The sequence below is a fragment of the Ruditapes philippinarum genome, unplaced genomic scaffold, assembly GCF_026571515.1.
Source record: "Ruditapes philippinarum isolate M1 unplaced genomic scaffold, ASM2657151v2 ctg452_1_1_1_1, whole genome shotgun sequence".
Lineage (NCBI taxonomy): Eukaryota > Metazoa > Mollusca > Bivalvia > Venerida > Veneridae > Ruditapes > Ruditapes philippinarum.
Window position 1 is genome coordinate 497256 of NW_026859349.1, and position 14217 is coordinate 511472.

The 14217-nt window shown below is 32.2% G+C and overlaps 1 protein-coding gene across 1 annotated transcript in view; it reads left to right on the top strand.

Annotated features, from left to right (window-relative positions):
* Positions 1-628: 628 nt before the first annotated feature.
* LOC132756162 (uncharacterized) overlaps positions 629-14217 on the top strand; it is a 31125-nt gene continuing 17536 nt past the window's right edge. The window contains exon 1 of the mRNA XM_060747160.1: positions 629-785. Coding sequence (XP_060603143.1) covers positions 693-785 — 93 coding nt within the window. The 5' untranslated portion in view covers positions 629-692. The remainder of the gene's footprint in view (positions 786-14217) is intronic.

Here is a 14217-nt window from a genome sequence, read left to right on the forward strand (position 1 = left end):
TGAAGCGTTTCAATGTCAAGGGCTCAATTGAATGTCAAATGTCTAACAATTTCGCGTCTTCTCTATAAATACTACAGTAATTTAGGAACGTCTTTAAACTCAAATGTCAACTTAATAAAGATATGCGCGTGAACCAAACTTGTCTTAAATGTTAACTTTAATATGGCGATGAACAAAATTTCTGCCACCGCTGTGCCGGCTCAATGTTAATGTCACCCTTGGAGGTTAAATATATGACACTCTATAAATATTTTACCCCTTGACGGATATACCTCAATATAGGCTAAATAATAAGAGCGATGTATAAACAATGTGATGTACTGAACTCATGTCATCATTGTATTACCTCAAAGTCAATATCATCCTTGAGGTCGCATGGCTAATATGTTCACCATTAAAAATAATGCCAAGTGGACTTGAAACATCCGACTGAATTGATTGTCTTTTCGTACTTCAAGCAACTCTATAACAAATTTATGATAACAAGTTTACAGGAAAACAAATTCAGCTGTGCAATCTTGGTTTGAACAATTTTCAAAACACCCAAAAGCAGCCAATCGGCTGCTGCTTGTAGGCAGGGTCTTATTTGTAATTGATTGATTTTCACTTATTTGAAGCTCCGATTTCTAAACGCAAGCCGTTCAATCTGAAACACCTTAGAATAAAGGACAGAATTAAATAACAAGACAACGATGGATGTGTTGTTAGTGTATTTGGTTACGTTAACGGCTGTTTCTGTGGCAACGGATCTTGATGACGACAACGTCTTAATGGTGAATGTAGAGGTAACATTTAAACATTCTTGACATTTTATGTGACATTTGAAATTGATGGGCATTTTAGAAATCAGTTCTACGAATACAAAAATAATTATGTTAAGATATCAAATAAGAAAACATGTATGCATAATATTCAAAAAGTTGGATGTCTTTTTATTATGATCTGAATATTTGTTTGCTTAGAACTTGATGTTAAATTTGAGATATATTTGAAAATGTTGAAAACGATGAATAAAACATTTATCAAGAGTGGCGGCGTGGCCGAGTGGTTAACGCGTCGGACTAGTAATCTAAGGATTGCTAACCGCGCGGGTTCAAACCCTGTCAGGGGCAAGCCGTTGTTTCCTTGAGCAAGAAACTTTACATTCATTGCTTAATTAGTACTGGTTGGTTCCAGGAACGGGTTCGAGAGTGTTTCAATAAGCTTATAGCTTCCAACACAATCGAGCTGAAATAAATTTGTATAAACTAAAACATTTGTCAAAGTTTATGAGACTCAGAAGCTTGTAGTTGTACATAATCATTTTACTGTTAAATATATCAAAATGCTATTATAAACAATGGAAATAAGATAACGTAACATATACATTAAAAAAAGCTTCAAACAAACAACCAAAGAACGAACGAGCGAGAGAACTAACAAACAGACAAGATAACAAAATAATTTTAACTGATTACTATCATGTAACAAAATCAGTAAGAACAAAATAAACGATGTTATTTACTAATTTACAACTTGATTGCTCTCAATTGGAAGAATAAAACTATACAGATACTTTATGCAAATGCTTCCCTTTTTACAAAATTTGACAGAACAAATTCAGAAAAAGCGACAACCAAACAATTGGATATTTGAAGTGCATGAATAAGGATCACCAACTGAAGCTTTCTCACGTCACTTTGAACGCTCATTTTCATTTCATTTATTTTTGTACTGGTATTTATCGTAATTGAAATTTATTTTGAAAATACAATAATATATTTCTATGTATATTTGTTACAAAGTAAATACACGTATTTATTGCTTCAGAAAAGCAAGTTAATGTTTTTTTTTAATAAACAAAACATATGCAAACGCTTAAACAATTTTTTTCTAAAGTTAAAGTTAGATATCATTGATTTTCGTAGTTTAGTTGTACATGTATTTATATCAACAACTAAAAACGAACTTCACACACTAATAAAATGCATTTCAATTGTACTGGTATGTATTTTTACTATTTTACACAGATTTTTGTCACAGTATATGAAAACATGTATGTTTGAAATTTGGAAAACCCTCTCCAAAACTACCTTTCCAGTATTGCCGCCTTCCAACTGTTTTATTTTTTCTGTCTTTAAGGAAATATATCTGAATAAAGAAAATGTTGCTGTAGAATTTGTAATTGCTTAATTATTATGGTACTGATGTAACGAATTGAATGTTAGCTTTTTGATAAACCATTCGATGTTAATAATTTGATATTCTGGAACAATGTTCACCTTGATAAGCCATTTAAGTGATATTTCCTTATAGGTGTATAGCTTTTTACAATGCTTTCTTTTCAATGTTGAATAAACAAAATATAAGATTTTAGATACAAATACATGTACAATATTGTTTCTATCAATAAAATATGTATTCGTAATAACCAAAGCTTTATAACAAACACCAAAATGCTGATATAAATGATGTGAGTACATTTGATATCAGTAAAAACAGAATGTTGATTTGTAGCAAGCATTATGACTAGCTAAATGAACAGCATACGAGACAAAGATTTTGATAATAAGTATCACTCAAAATAACAAACCACGATGTCGGCTTTTTTTAACAATTTCTTATCTTGCAATATTTGAACGACATTGTCTGAATTCATTCTTTCACATAAGCTTCAGCATAATAATTTAGTTAGTATTCCGGTCAATGGTTATATTACATGCTGTAATGAGTCTATCTAAATGCTAAATAGGCATCACGCTGTTTATCTCCTGATGATAGCTCTAATTTGAAAACATGGCTTTTGTAATTATAGAAAACGAAGTGTGTATAATGTCATTGATTCTGTTGTCAGCCATTTGAAAACATCTTGACGATATGATTAACGTGACTCACGTTATTCTTAGTTTTCTTTTCCTAGTAAATTGTCCTTTTAGAAATTATTTCTAATATATTTAGAATATCTCGTGAAAATCATATTATAGAATATAATGAAAAGATTTGTTTACCTTCAATGAATGTAAATTATGTTTCGTGTACAGTTTCTTGGATGATCTTTATTACATAACAAAAAGGCTTTAGACAAATCCAAGTACCATCTGATTATCATGATTATTACAATCTTAGTATTCGTAAGGAATAACTTAACTTGGTAGGAAGAAATCTTGCTGTCTACTAGTAATATCGGCAGAAAACTATTACATGTATTGCCTAGTTAAAAATAGATGTTTTCTGTGTGAAAACAATAAGAAATAAATGTTCTAGAATATGAAAAGCCCACGATGAGAGCTTTAGAAATATTTCTTGATGGGGCTATAAATTTACATGATAGAAAATTTAAAAATCTTCTAGAGTTAATGGTATTCTGAAACACTCTACACTCTCGTGCAATCTTCTAAGCACTGTCCAAAACATAAAGATGGTCAATACGAAGACGCGTTGTTGTTGCAAACCGTCCTCGACGGGAATGAATGATAACGAATCGGTCTTGACCTGCTGTCGTCACTCTTTGTCTGCCTCTGGCATGCCTCCTGACAGGTTTACCATACTACTGACACCTTGCCTAGGCTAGGGTGATATACACAAGGCGCCACAAAGATATAAATTTTATAAAATATTAGAAAAAAAGAATATATAAGAAAAAACGATATTGGAAAGATATCAAATGTAATTGTATTCTAAACATTGTGTTGAATGTTTGTTGTCTCAGTATTGACATTTTAAGCTACGCTTTTTACGAAAGAAAGAGTTGAAGGGAAATCTCTAGGATATTATACCTTCCAATTAAATAGGGATGAATTGAGATTGAGTGTATTGAATCGGTAACAATTACTTTGTCTTTTGAGAAGACAAAACCGCATTTTATTGCTGCTATAAATGCACTAGGCAAACATTATCTGAAATTAAGTATTGACTTAAGAACAGTTTTTGCAAATAAAACGCTTTGTACAGTTGATGCGTAAAGAATGCACCGCTTTATTTGCTGCAATGGTTTCAGATTTAATTTCACTAAATGTAATCCAATTAAGAAATCAATTACGTTTATATCATGTTAAACATAAAATACCGCTTATCATATGTTTCATATACTATTCACAGCAAATAGTATCATACAACATTATGGTTTCGAAAATATATAAAGACATTTAAAAAACGGTTTTTATATTACATTTACGTAATATTCGTTATGGCTTTTACTAAAATTATTTATTTTAATACTGTTGTTTATATGTGCAAATGTATCCAACTTGTAAGTAGTCAATAAGTAATATGTGTGTTATATTTTACACCTTGCATAGATGCTAAAAAGCATTGTGACCAGTTATAACAGCGTAACATATCTTTTATAAAATTCGTTAAAAAATGAAAAAATGAAATATAAATCGGAAATCACTAATTATACAAAATGTTAAAGCGACTTAGAAATATTTTCAAGTTTTATGTATCGGTATTATGTTGTGTATAAGCTGAAAAAGGACATTAATTCACGTAATTACCTAACTTTTGTTGAAATATGCAAAAATAGATATAATATCATAGAGATATGGTGAGAGCATTAGTAAATACGGTCATGCTTTGAATATAGCTTAAATAACTTTACAAGTTTAAATTACATGATTATATTTCTCAAACTGATGCTGATTTAGTTTATGACATTTGTTTGCTTATCTGAATACATGCTTCTTTTAGGTAGTTATAAATTAATTTAAATGTTTTATTCGGCATATACATGTATTTCATTTTTATGTAGTAAAATGTTGCTAATAATTGATTTATCTAAATGCGCACGTAAAACAGTCAGTGTTGGCAATACTGCAATAACAGAGGGGAGTAAATTAAGAAAAGGCAATCATCTTAAATGTTTTATCCTTGGAGGCGACAGAATTGTTTTTATTACAGCACTTTGCAAACATTACGTGACATTAACAATCACCTTCGTTTGTTTTGTTACTGGGAAAGACTTTCTTAAATTGATGTGACGAGAAAAGACAAAGCTTAATTTGCAATAGTCTTAGAGTTTATTTGGTTCCATATCAATTAAGAAAACTACTGTGTTTCACCTGGCAGATAGGAAATAAAATAAACTTTGTTTTTTATTTATAAATCCTGTGGCAGAAAGTCTGACCCATTCAAATGCAATATCAATTCCATCTACAGAGACACTGTGCTGGGTAAAAAATACTTTTTCCGTAAAAAATGTTTAAAAAATAAAAAACAACATTTTTTAGTGTTATATTTTATAACATGTTTGGTATTTTGTCTTACTTGATTCATGTACATTCAGAAATATTTAACAAATAGCAAAACATTTCAGCACAATCTTCAATTAGAAAAAAAAATTACATTTTAAAATCGCATTTCTAACTTTGAGCATTTAAAATTCTTCGATTTTCTAACGTCTCGCACTTTTTTTCGCGTATCAAATTCAACCATTACAGCCTGGTGTCATAACACAAAGAAATTAGATATCAATTTTAATGGAATTATCCTGTCTAATTATGTAAGTTCTTCTAAAATGTACCAAATCAAATTTTCGTCAATAAAGTTTTAGTTATAAATATCTAAAATATTTGTAAAGAATAAGCGGAATGTTGTTTTTCCAAACATAATATTTTGACTTTAAAGAAAGCGATGTTATCATATCTATTTCATTAAGTAAAATACGTGTATGTATTTCCCATTCGTTATAGATTTGTCTCTTAATTATTATTTTAACTATATATACAAAGTTATTAGTAAATTATTATCCCATTAAACTTGGTTACTGACAGGAAAGTGTTTCTTATGGGTGTAATACAAGAAGTTTATGTAATATTTTCATAACAAGCCTTTATTTTGAACTTTGTCGGACGATGCACACATAAGCTTTTACTCAAGAGTTTGTACTAGCCATAATAATATTGCTCTCAAGTACAATATTTGGTTTTTACGTGCTTTTTGGTGAGGTTTGCGTTAAAATATCTGGTTAAAAGCTTTTCTTTACTTCAAGTTCAAATTATTCAATATCTAATTGAAGAGATATCATTACAAATAGCATTTATCATATTTCATGATATCCTTCGATCTTTCAATTAAGTTTGATTTTCGCGAGAACTAGATTTCTAAATTATTCCAACATCTCTATAGTTGAGAGTATGTCCGTCTTTACCAAAGCTGATCTCGCATTTATTCAATAATATCTCGGCTTCAGTCTATAACAACAACTTTTATGCGATATATGAACACAATTATCTCTGCAATACTGACATTTTTATACCATATTGTTCATATTATTTATGTTTTATTAGATTGCAAAGCATTTATTCTTTGGTCATTATTTTTTCTCTGAGGACATTTCCTCTCACACAAGCAAACGGTCAAATCAAATGGCAAAATTCATTTTAGGGAATAATGAGGTAAATGGATATAACAAAATTACTTCAACACGGTGGTTGCCCTTCACATATCAAGTAACACACTTGCTGGTCATGTGATAGTGATTCTATAAGCCAGTACTTAGATGCAACAATAATCGCTAAGTCACCTTTACTTTAAAGGCAATTTTTCAATATTCAGAAAAGTTTTCTTTACGTTGTTACTCATACATATATTTTGTGTTTTTAGAACACATGTTGTTCTTCATATTTAAAAGTCGCCAATACAATTTTTAAATTCCGTTAACACCTACACCTAACTTTAAAAGTTTGCTGAAGGTATTATGTGCCTTTCAAATAAATTAAGCAATTATATTTTTGTCTTTAATTATTAATGCGTTGTTTTAAATGGAATTATACTGTTTTTTTTTATTTTAGAATACATGCTCCAAGATGTCTAACTTACATATTATCACCCGCTGACCATCAATGGCAAATATGATTATTATCAAGGAATATCCCTGTTAAACTGGCAAATTATTTTGATATCGCATTGAATAGGTAAATATCATTAACAAAATTTGTTTAAATTACGATAACAAAATTATATCCAGAAAATGATCGTACATATACATTTATAGAGGAAAGGTATTTAGTGGTATATGTTGAAGAAAAAAACGTGTAGTTGTTGGACTTTTTATTTAAGGGATAATTCAGAAATTTTCAAATTTGATTTTATATACTTTTTCATGTATTTATATGTAATGCTTTCTGATCACAGCAATAAATATCGTTTCTACAAGCATCTTCAGTTTAGAATGATACTGTCAATATATAAAGTTGAATCGCCTACACCTTGGTTGTTTAAGGAGATATGCCAAAAAGCAATGAAAAACATGGTACCTGTAGATAATAAACTAAGGAAAACCGCGACTGCCCTCATGCCCCATATCACAATCAAAATTAAATAGATCTATATTCAATCATTAACATTAAAAACACACAAATATACTTAAAAAGAAATATATATAAGATATTTAAATACCTTAAAATGTATAACTAATTCAAATAATCATGTTTAAATAAAACAACAATAACAAAAACAAACAACATTTTACAATTAGTGACCGTTATGGATTGTTACTTATATGAAAAATTTCGCCTTTTAACAAACCGAAACTGTTATCATTTTAAAATGCACTTCGTGAATTCGGAATTGACTGATAAAGCACTGAATGGGTAATTGCATTAAAAGCGGAATAAACATTGATGCCGAACAATTTAATATTTGAGCCGCGCCATGACAAAACCAACATAATGGGTTTGCGACCAGCATGGATCCAGACCAGCCTGCGCATCCGCGCAGTCTGATCAGGATCCATGCTGTTCGCTTACAGACCCTATAACAAGTAGAGAAACTGATAGCGAACAGCATGGATCCTGATCAAACTGCGCGGACCCATTATGCTGGTTTTGTCGTGACGCGGCTCATTACATTGGAGAATGATTCATCAAACTTCAATTTTCCCTTGCACATCATCGCGGCTGCATCGCTACGCCGCCGTGCAATCTGAGATAAGCGTTAACTTTGTAATGTACGATATTGTGAACCTCCTCATAGTTTAGTTAACAATGCTTTGTAAGGCCACATGTGTCACAAATCACATTCGTCACAATTGTGAAGAATAAGATCACATTCGTCACAAATTTTGTGATGCATGTGATCCAATGTTTTAGACAATCACATTCGTCACGAGTTTAAAATCACAAATGTCACAAATTTGAGATAAATATTGTTTTCTTCAATGCTTTTCACTGAGTGACAAACGTCACAAATTTTTAGGACTGAAATCAATTATTGGAACTAAAACTACAGACATTTTTATCCCCTCCCCCGCTGATGAAATCGGGAGTGATGGGACTGTTTTAGCGTGTTCGTCCGCCTGTCAGTCCAGATTTAGTTTCCGCACTATCCGGCCATTGATTAGTTATTATACACTGTATATGGAATCATTTCGTTTCCACGCTATTTTTCAGCAACTTCTGGATGGATATCGATGCTGCAACTTTGTAGGAACCTTCATTCACAAACCAGTTGCACATATAACCAGCATATCTCCATTTCTTTTTTAAAAACAGACTTATTGCCCCTTGTTGTTGTTGTTATTTATAAAACACTGTATATAGAACTATTGCTTTTCTGCGCTCTAGGAATTTCAATGAAATTTAGTTTAATATAAAGAGGAGATGCGCATCTCGAAAAATCTCGACGGGACACTAAAGGATTTGGTCCGACTTGAGGGTACGGTCGCTTATATGGGCTTTCCGGCGGCGACTTTAGATAAACACATAAACAAACAAACAAGATGTGCATATCATCATCATCATCATCATCATCATCAGTATTTCCCGTTTGGCCGTTTAATACAGAGTTATGATCCATAATTTATTATCATTTATTGTTCATAGAAAAGCATTAATTCAACCCTATTCTTCAACAAATCTGCTGAATAATTTAAACAAAACTATGTGGGTACATCTAATACCAAGCGGAGATGTGTATATTGACGGCACTTACCCGAAGTTAAGACCCCTGGTTGCTTAATATTCAGTCAGATAGCTTAAGTATTTCATGTCTTCAAATGTTAAATATATCTAATTTTAATTGTGTGGGAACCTTCAATACAAAAAGGGCATGTGCATTATCGCCGTGACCTTGAGTGATATGGGCCCTGATAATTTATGCTTTAACCGACTATTTCCCCGGAGTCTTTATTCGAAATGTATCCTGCAATTGTTTAATTTTCAATCAGTATATGATGCTGTCGGCGGTAAACATTAATTCAGCGAATTTGCTTGCAAGATATTTGAATGACCTCGTGTAATTATAGCTTCGCAAGACCAATCATATTCTACAAGAAATGTTAAGTTTTCTTTAAGTTTATTTATTCAACTTCCTTCATGATTCTCATTTAACCCTTTCCTTTATAGATATTACTGGTAAAATAACTATATGAACCGCGCCATATTGAACCCTAGATGAGCCGTCAGTACTAAAGAACTCTGATATAATATAGGAATAACGCATGTTTCTTTTTTCGTGTTAAAATATCTGTAGAAACCCAAGGGATTAGTTGGTACCCGACCCAACGTATCCCGAGGGTTTCAGCAGTTGTTATGACACGGAACAATCATTCGTTAACGCTATTCTAGCATAAAGCATGCATAAATCTAACACAATCCATACACAATCAAGCAACATCACTGATTTTCCTCGGATTGCACGGGAACGTCAGCGTTGTATGTGACCGTGACGTCATTTCCGTTTTAGTTAAGCAGCGTCCGGGCCACAATGTATTGACGCTGTGCCACGGAAAACGTATATCAAAAGGTGTTTTAACAGCGCATGAGCGCTAGAATCTCCTTGTTAAAAGACCTTTTTGGTCCTGTTAAAACACCCCGAAATCATGGTTATAACGGCAGTTTTATGCTAGAATATAAAGTAATGAATAACAACATGGATTCCAAGAAGACTAAAAGCAAACTCACATTGCACAATACTAGCCGCAATTATAATACTGCTAATAAAGTTCACGAATTTCATTAGTTTAGAGGCGGGATATATTTATAGGTTATTACAGAGGTCTGATGTGCCTTTATTCGATTTTGGCCCACTAAAAGAGCCGAGGGCTAATACCGATCTTGTAGACCCATATCGCATTAAGGCACACCAGACCTGTTCTATAACCTTTTTATTGCATGTGCTCATTTATGTTTTGGTTTTCATTATAGAATTAAAAAAATCGTTTGAAAACATTGTTCAGCGACAATGTATAATTTATTTTAAAAAGCGAGGGACTTTTGACGTCGTCTAATGACGTTGACGTCATTTCCTCACAAACATTTGTTTTTAATATATTTTGGCGTTATTTAACTGTTTGGAGATTGTTTTTCAAGTGTTTCTTCAATTTTGCTTTTTTATCAAGATATATTTCAGTTAAACGTATTTTTTCTTATAAAATTGTCAATCTTTCCGCGTTTTTTTAGCAACCCGATGTGGGAAATCGATATCGGCCCAACCGGAAGTCGGACCGATATCGATATTTGGCGCATCACGTCACCTGACCACAGTCATATTACATGGACAAAACTCATATACGTTTAAATTCACATTTTTTTTCTATTTATAGTGTTTGCCGTTGCGTATTTATAGGTTATTACACAGGTCTAGTGTGTCTGAATGCAATATTGGCCAAGAAGAGGTATTGGCCCGAGGGCTTTAGCGGTCTCGTAGGCCAATATAGAGGATATTACATGAGTGTCTTTTCATATTGAATTTATTAAACGAGTTGGATAAAATAATAAATTGCGAGGCTCTGCCGAGCATTTTATTATTTTATTCATATCACAGGTTAAATTTTGGAGCCGATAAACCGAAAAATTGTTGTTATTTTGCCTTATAAACGCGGTAAAATCAAGCGACGTCCGCTAACGTTAAATGACGTCGACGTCAAAACGATATTATACTAGTTTATTGCATTTGTTACTATAAATAGTAACAAAAATGCTAAGGAAGTGTGCTGATATTGCCCAAAGAGTGCCGATATAAGCATGCATTGAGCAAGTGTGCCAGATATCGGCACACTTGCTAGTGTGCCAAAATCCATATCATGACGTCACGTCCGGTTGACGTAAACAAGTTTTGACGTTGGAGCGCTCAAGATATAACTTATAGTTAACTTATCAGCATAACACGCAACAGGATAGATAAAGATTAAATTTCTGCACATTTTTATATGATTTTATAGAAATTTAATGAGCAGATATTTAAAATACAAATGTTTGTGGCGAACGGAAAATGTGAAGAAAATAGACACGATTTGTTAGAAAACAGTATGGAGATAAAACATTAAACTTTGTTTAGAAGAATAACATAATTGAGTGTCTACATATGCAATAAAAAGGTTATGATACAGGGCAAGTGTGCCTGAAGGAAGATATCGGCACACTTGGTCCGCATTGTAGTAAACGGTCTAAAAGCACTTTTCAAAAGGCACATAAAATAAAAAGAAAATGTGTTTGCTTTTCGTGAATATGAACTATATCTCACATCGAAGTGAGAAAATGTTCATATTTTCACTCGCGCTACGCGCTCGTGATACATATTTCATTTTTTTTCTCACTTCTCAGTGAAATATATTTCATATTCACTCAAAACAAACAAATATCCTCTATAAAATTCACTAAACACCGTCGTTTGAAACTATCTAATCATAAAAGGCGAAAAAAGCTAAGACGCGTCGAAACGATAAAGCGGCCCCGCCACAAAGACACGATCTGTTTAAACGAATTAACTATATTATTATTACTAGTGGAATAGATATGGAAAGTTCCATAGAGCGTCTGCAAGCAATTGGCACAGACTTGCAAAATCGTCTCAGGAAAGAAGGTTCCTAGATGTCAAAATGTCATACTCTTTAATTGAACCAAGATTCCTGAAAGTCTGCGGAAGTCAAAAGTCTGTCAGACCAAAAAAGGTTCATTGATGTCAAAAGGTCCTAATCTCTAATTAGATATCCTGAAAGTCAACGGGGGTCTCAGCTACTTCCCAAACAATCATATATGGTCTCATTGGTGTAAATATGGTCATAATTTGTACTGAAACTAAGATTAAGTCTGTGAGATTCCTTTAGACTGTCGCTGTATGGTGGGAAGAAATTTGAGGTTCACAGAGGTAAAAGATCACTTCCAGTTGAAGTCTGATACTATGCCGTGCATTGTCACCAAAATTTTTTGAAGGTTTCGAGAACGTAAGACGACTTGATAGCAATACCATTACGACAATGCGACAGTTCTATGAAGACAATACAATGCCGACGATACGATATTGCAACAAGTTAGTACGATGGCGATAATGCAATGGTGGTGAAAAGATATTGGTATCGTGATGTCGACATCACAATATCGATTTATTGCATTGTCGCCCTTGTACTATCGCACTGATATAACCACGATTGTCCTTATGATATTCCGTGTATCACATATTGAAAAATAAACTTGTGACATTTGTGATTCGCCTGTTTAAAAATTCTCAATTTTGCTTGTGACGTTTGTGATTGGCATTTTTACCCGATTTTGGTCAATCACATTCGTCACAAAAGTCATTTGTGACGAATGTGATCACATTCGTCACAAATTCATAAAAACTTGTGACGAATGTGATTTGTGACACATGTGGCCTAACAATGCTTATTTTGATTGTAGTTTTAGGACTTTTCAGATAATTTCCTTTACAAACCTACAGTTTATATATTTATAATTATATTGATCTATTGTTACTCATTGATCTCCCCATGTCAGATTACATTCAGCAATTTTCAATACAATACATTATAACTAATATGATCATTAATGAGAACTATAAAACCGTTTTATTTCTTAGTTCAATTATGTTATTTCAAACAAAGTATGCATTTTTCCGCAATATCTTTCGATATTACTCACTGCGGACATAGATAACTACATCCAATTATATGCATGTTTCCCTTACTTCAAAATCATTTTATCTAAAATAGAATAAAAACAATATTCAAAAGAGTCGATTACACTTTTGTTTTATGTTGAAGCTGATGTAACAGTCGAGAAAATTTGTAATAATTCTTAGTTATATATAATTTGATTGGCAAATTTATGGAGAGGGGAAATGTCACTTTTAATTTTGGCATTTTTGTTTTCAATTTTGTTCAGGATAACACTTGCAGTTATTATATTTAAGTGAAGTCCATTCTACGACTCAGTGGTCGTTATGGTTATTTCTCTTAAAATTCAAAATGTTTAATCCGGAATGCTAGAATCAATTAGGTTCAGCAACAACTTATTTTTCGAATGTCACAAACTTTCTGTAGTAAAGTAGTTTGCGACACTAACATACAAAAAATAAACTCTGATACCAGTAGAACATCTCTCTCCATTCAATGTAATTAGTACATCAGACATAGGGTGACACCAGTGATTGATATTAGTTCTTGAACCGTTTCAAACAAGATCAATCTTAATTTGTCTATTAACTCCAAATACTGTGATGTTTATAAAACCAAGTTACTGTAAATGCAATGTATGTGGTTTTTTAAACGGAATTTTTCTCAACATTTCAATCCAAACCTTCAAAGACGGATATGATATGTTTATTGGCGTATTTGCACAATATTAGTTGTATATAATTTACCTTACACGAAAAATAAAGATTATATGATATATGCTCGTAATATTGGTGGTGCCGCTTTAATGTCATTTAATCGAAAAAACAAACAAACAAACAATAAAATACAAACAACAACAACACACACAGCAACAACACTGAAATCATCACGTAAATCAACAAATGACTATATGTTATCATTATTTTTTTCCCATTTTCGTGAAATAAAATTCTTGAAATAATGAAGTTAATGTCTTGCCCATGAACGTTTTTGTGATATTTTGAAATATTTAGGAGGATGAATTTGATCGCGTTATTTTTCCAGTGAAACTAGAAAAATATTTCGAAGAATAAGACTTGTCGTTGCAACGCTATTCACTCAAATCGGGCTGAAAACAACACAAAATATGATTTTCAATTTATTACAGAATATATTTCTAAATTATCTTTTGCATATCTCTCTATTTTAAGTGCACGAGCTGATCTATGTAAGAAATTCATATTTAATGTTTTCAGGTCTTTGGACCTCAATGGAGTTCCTTTAAGGCTCAGTTTCTGATAGAGACACTATCGTAGGAAAATAGATTGAAATCTTATTTCATTTCACCGAAAGAATATCTGAATCTTTACACGCTATTTTTTGATAAACTGTCAAATTTACTTTATCACTTGTAGGTTTTTCTGTCA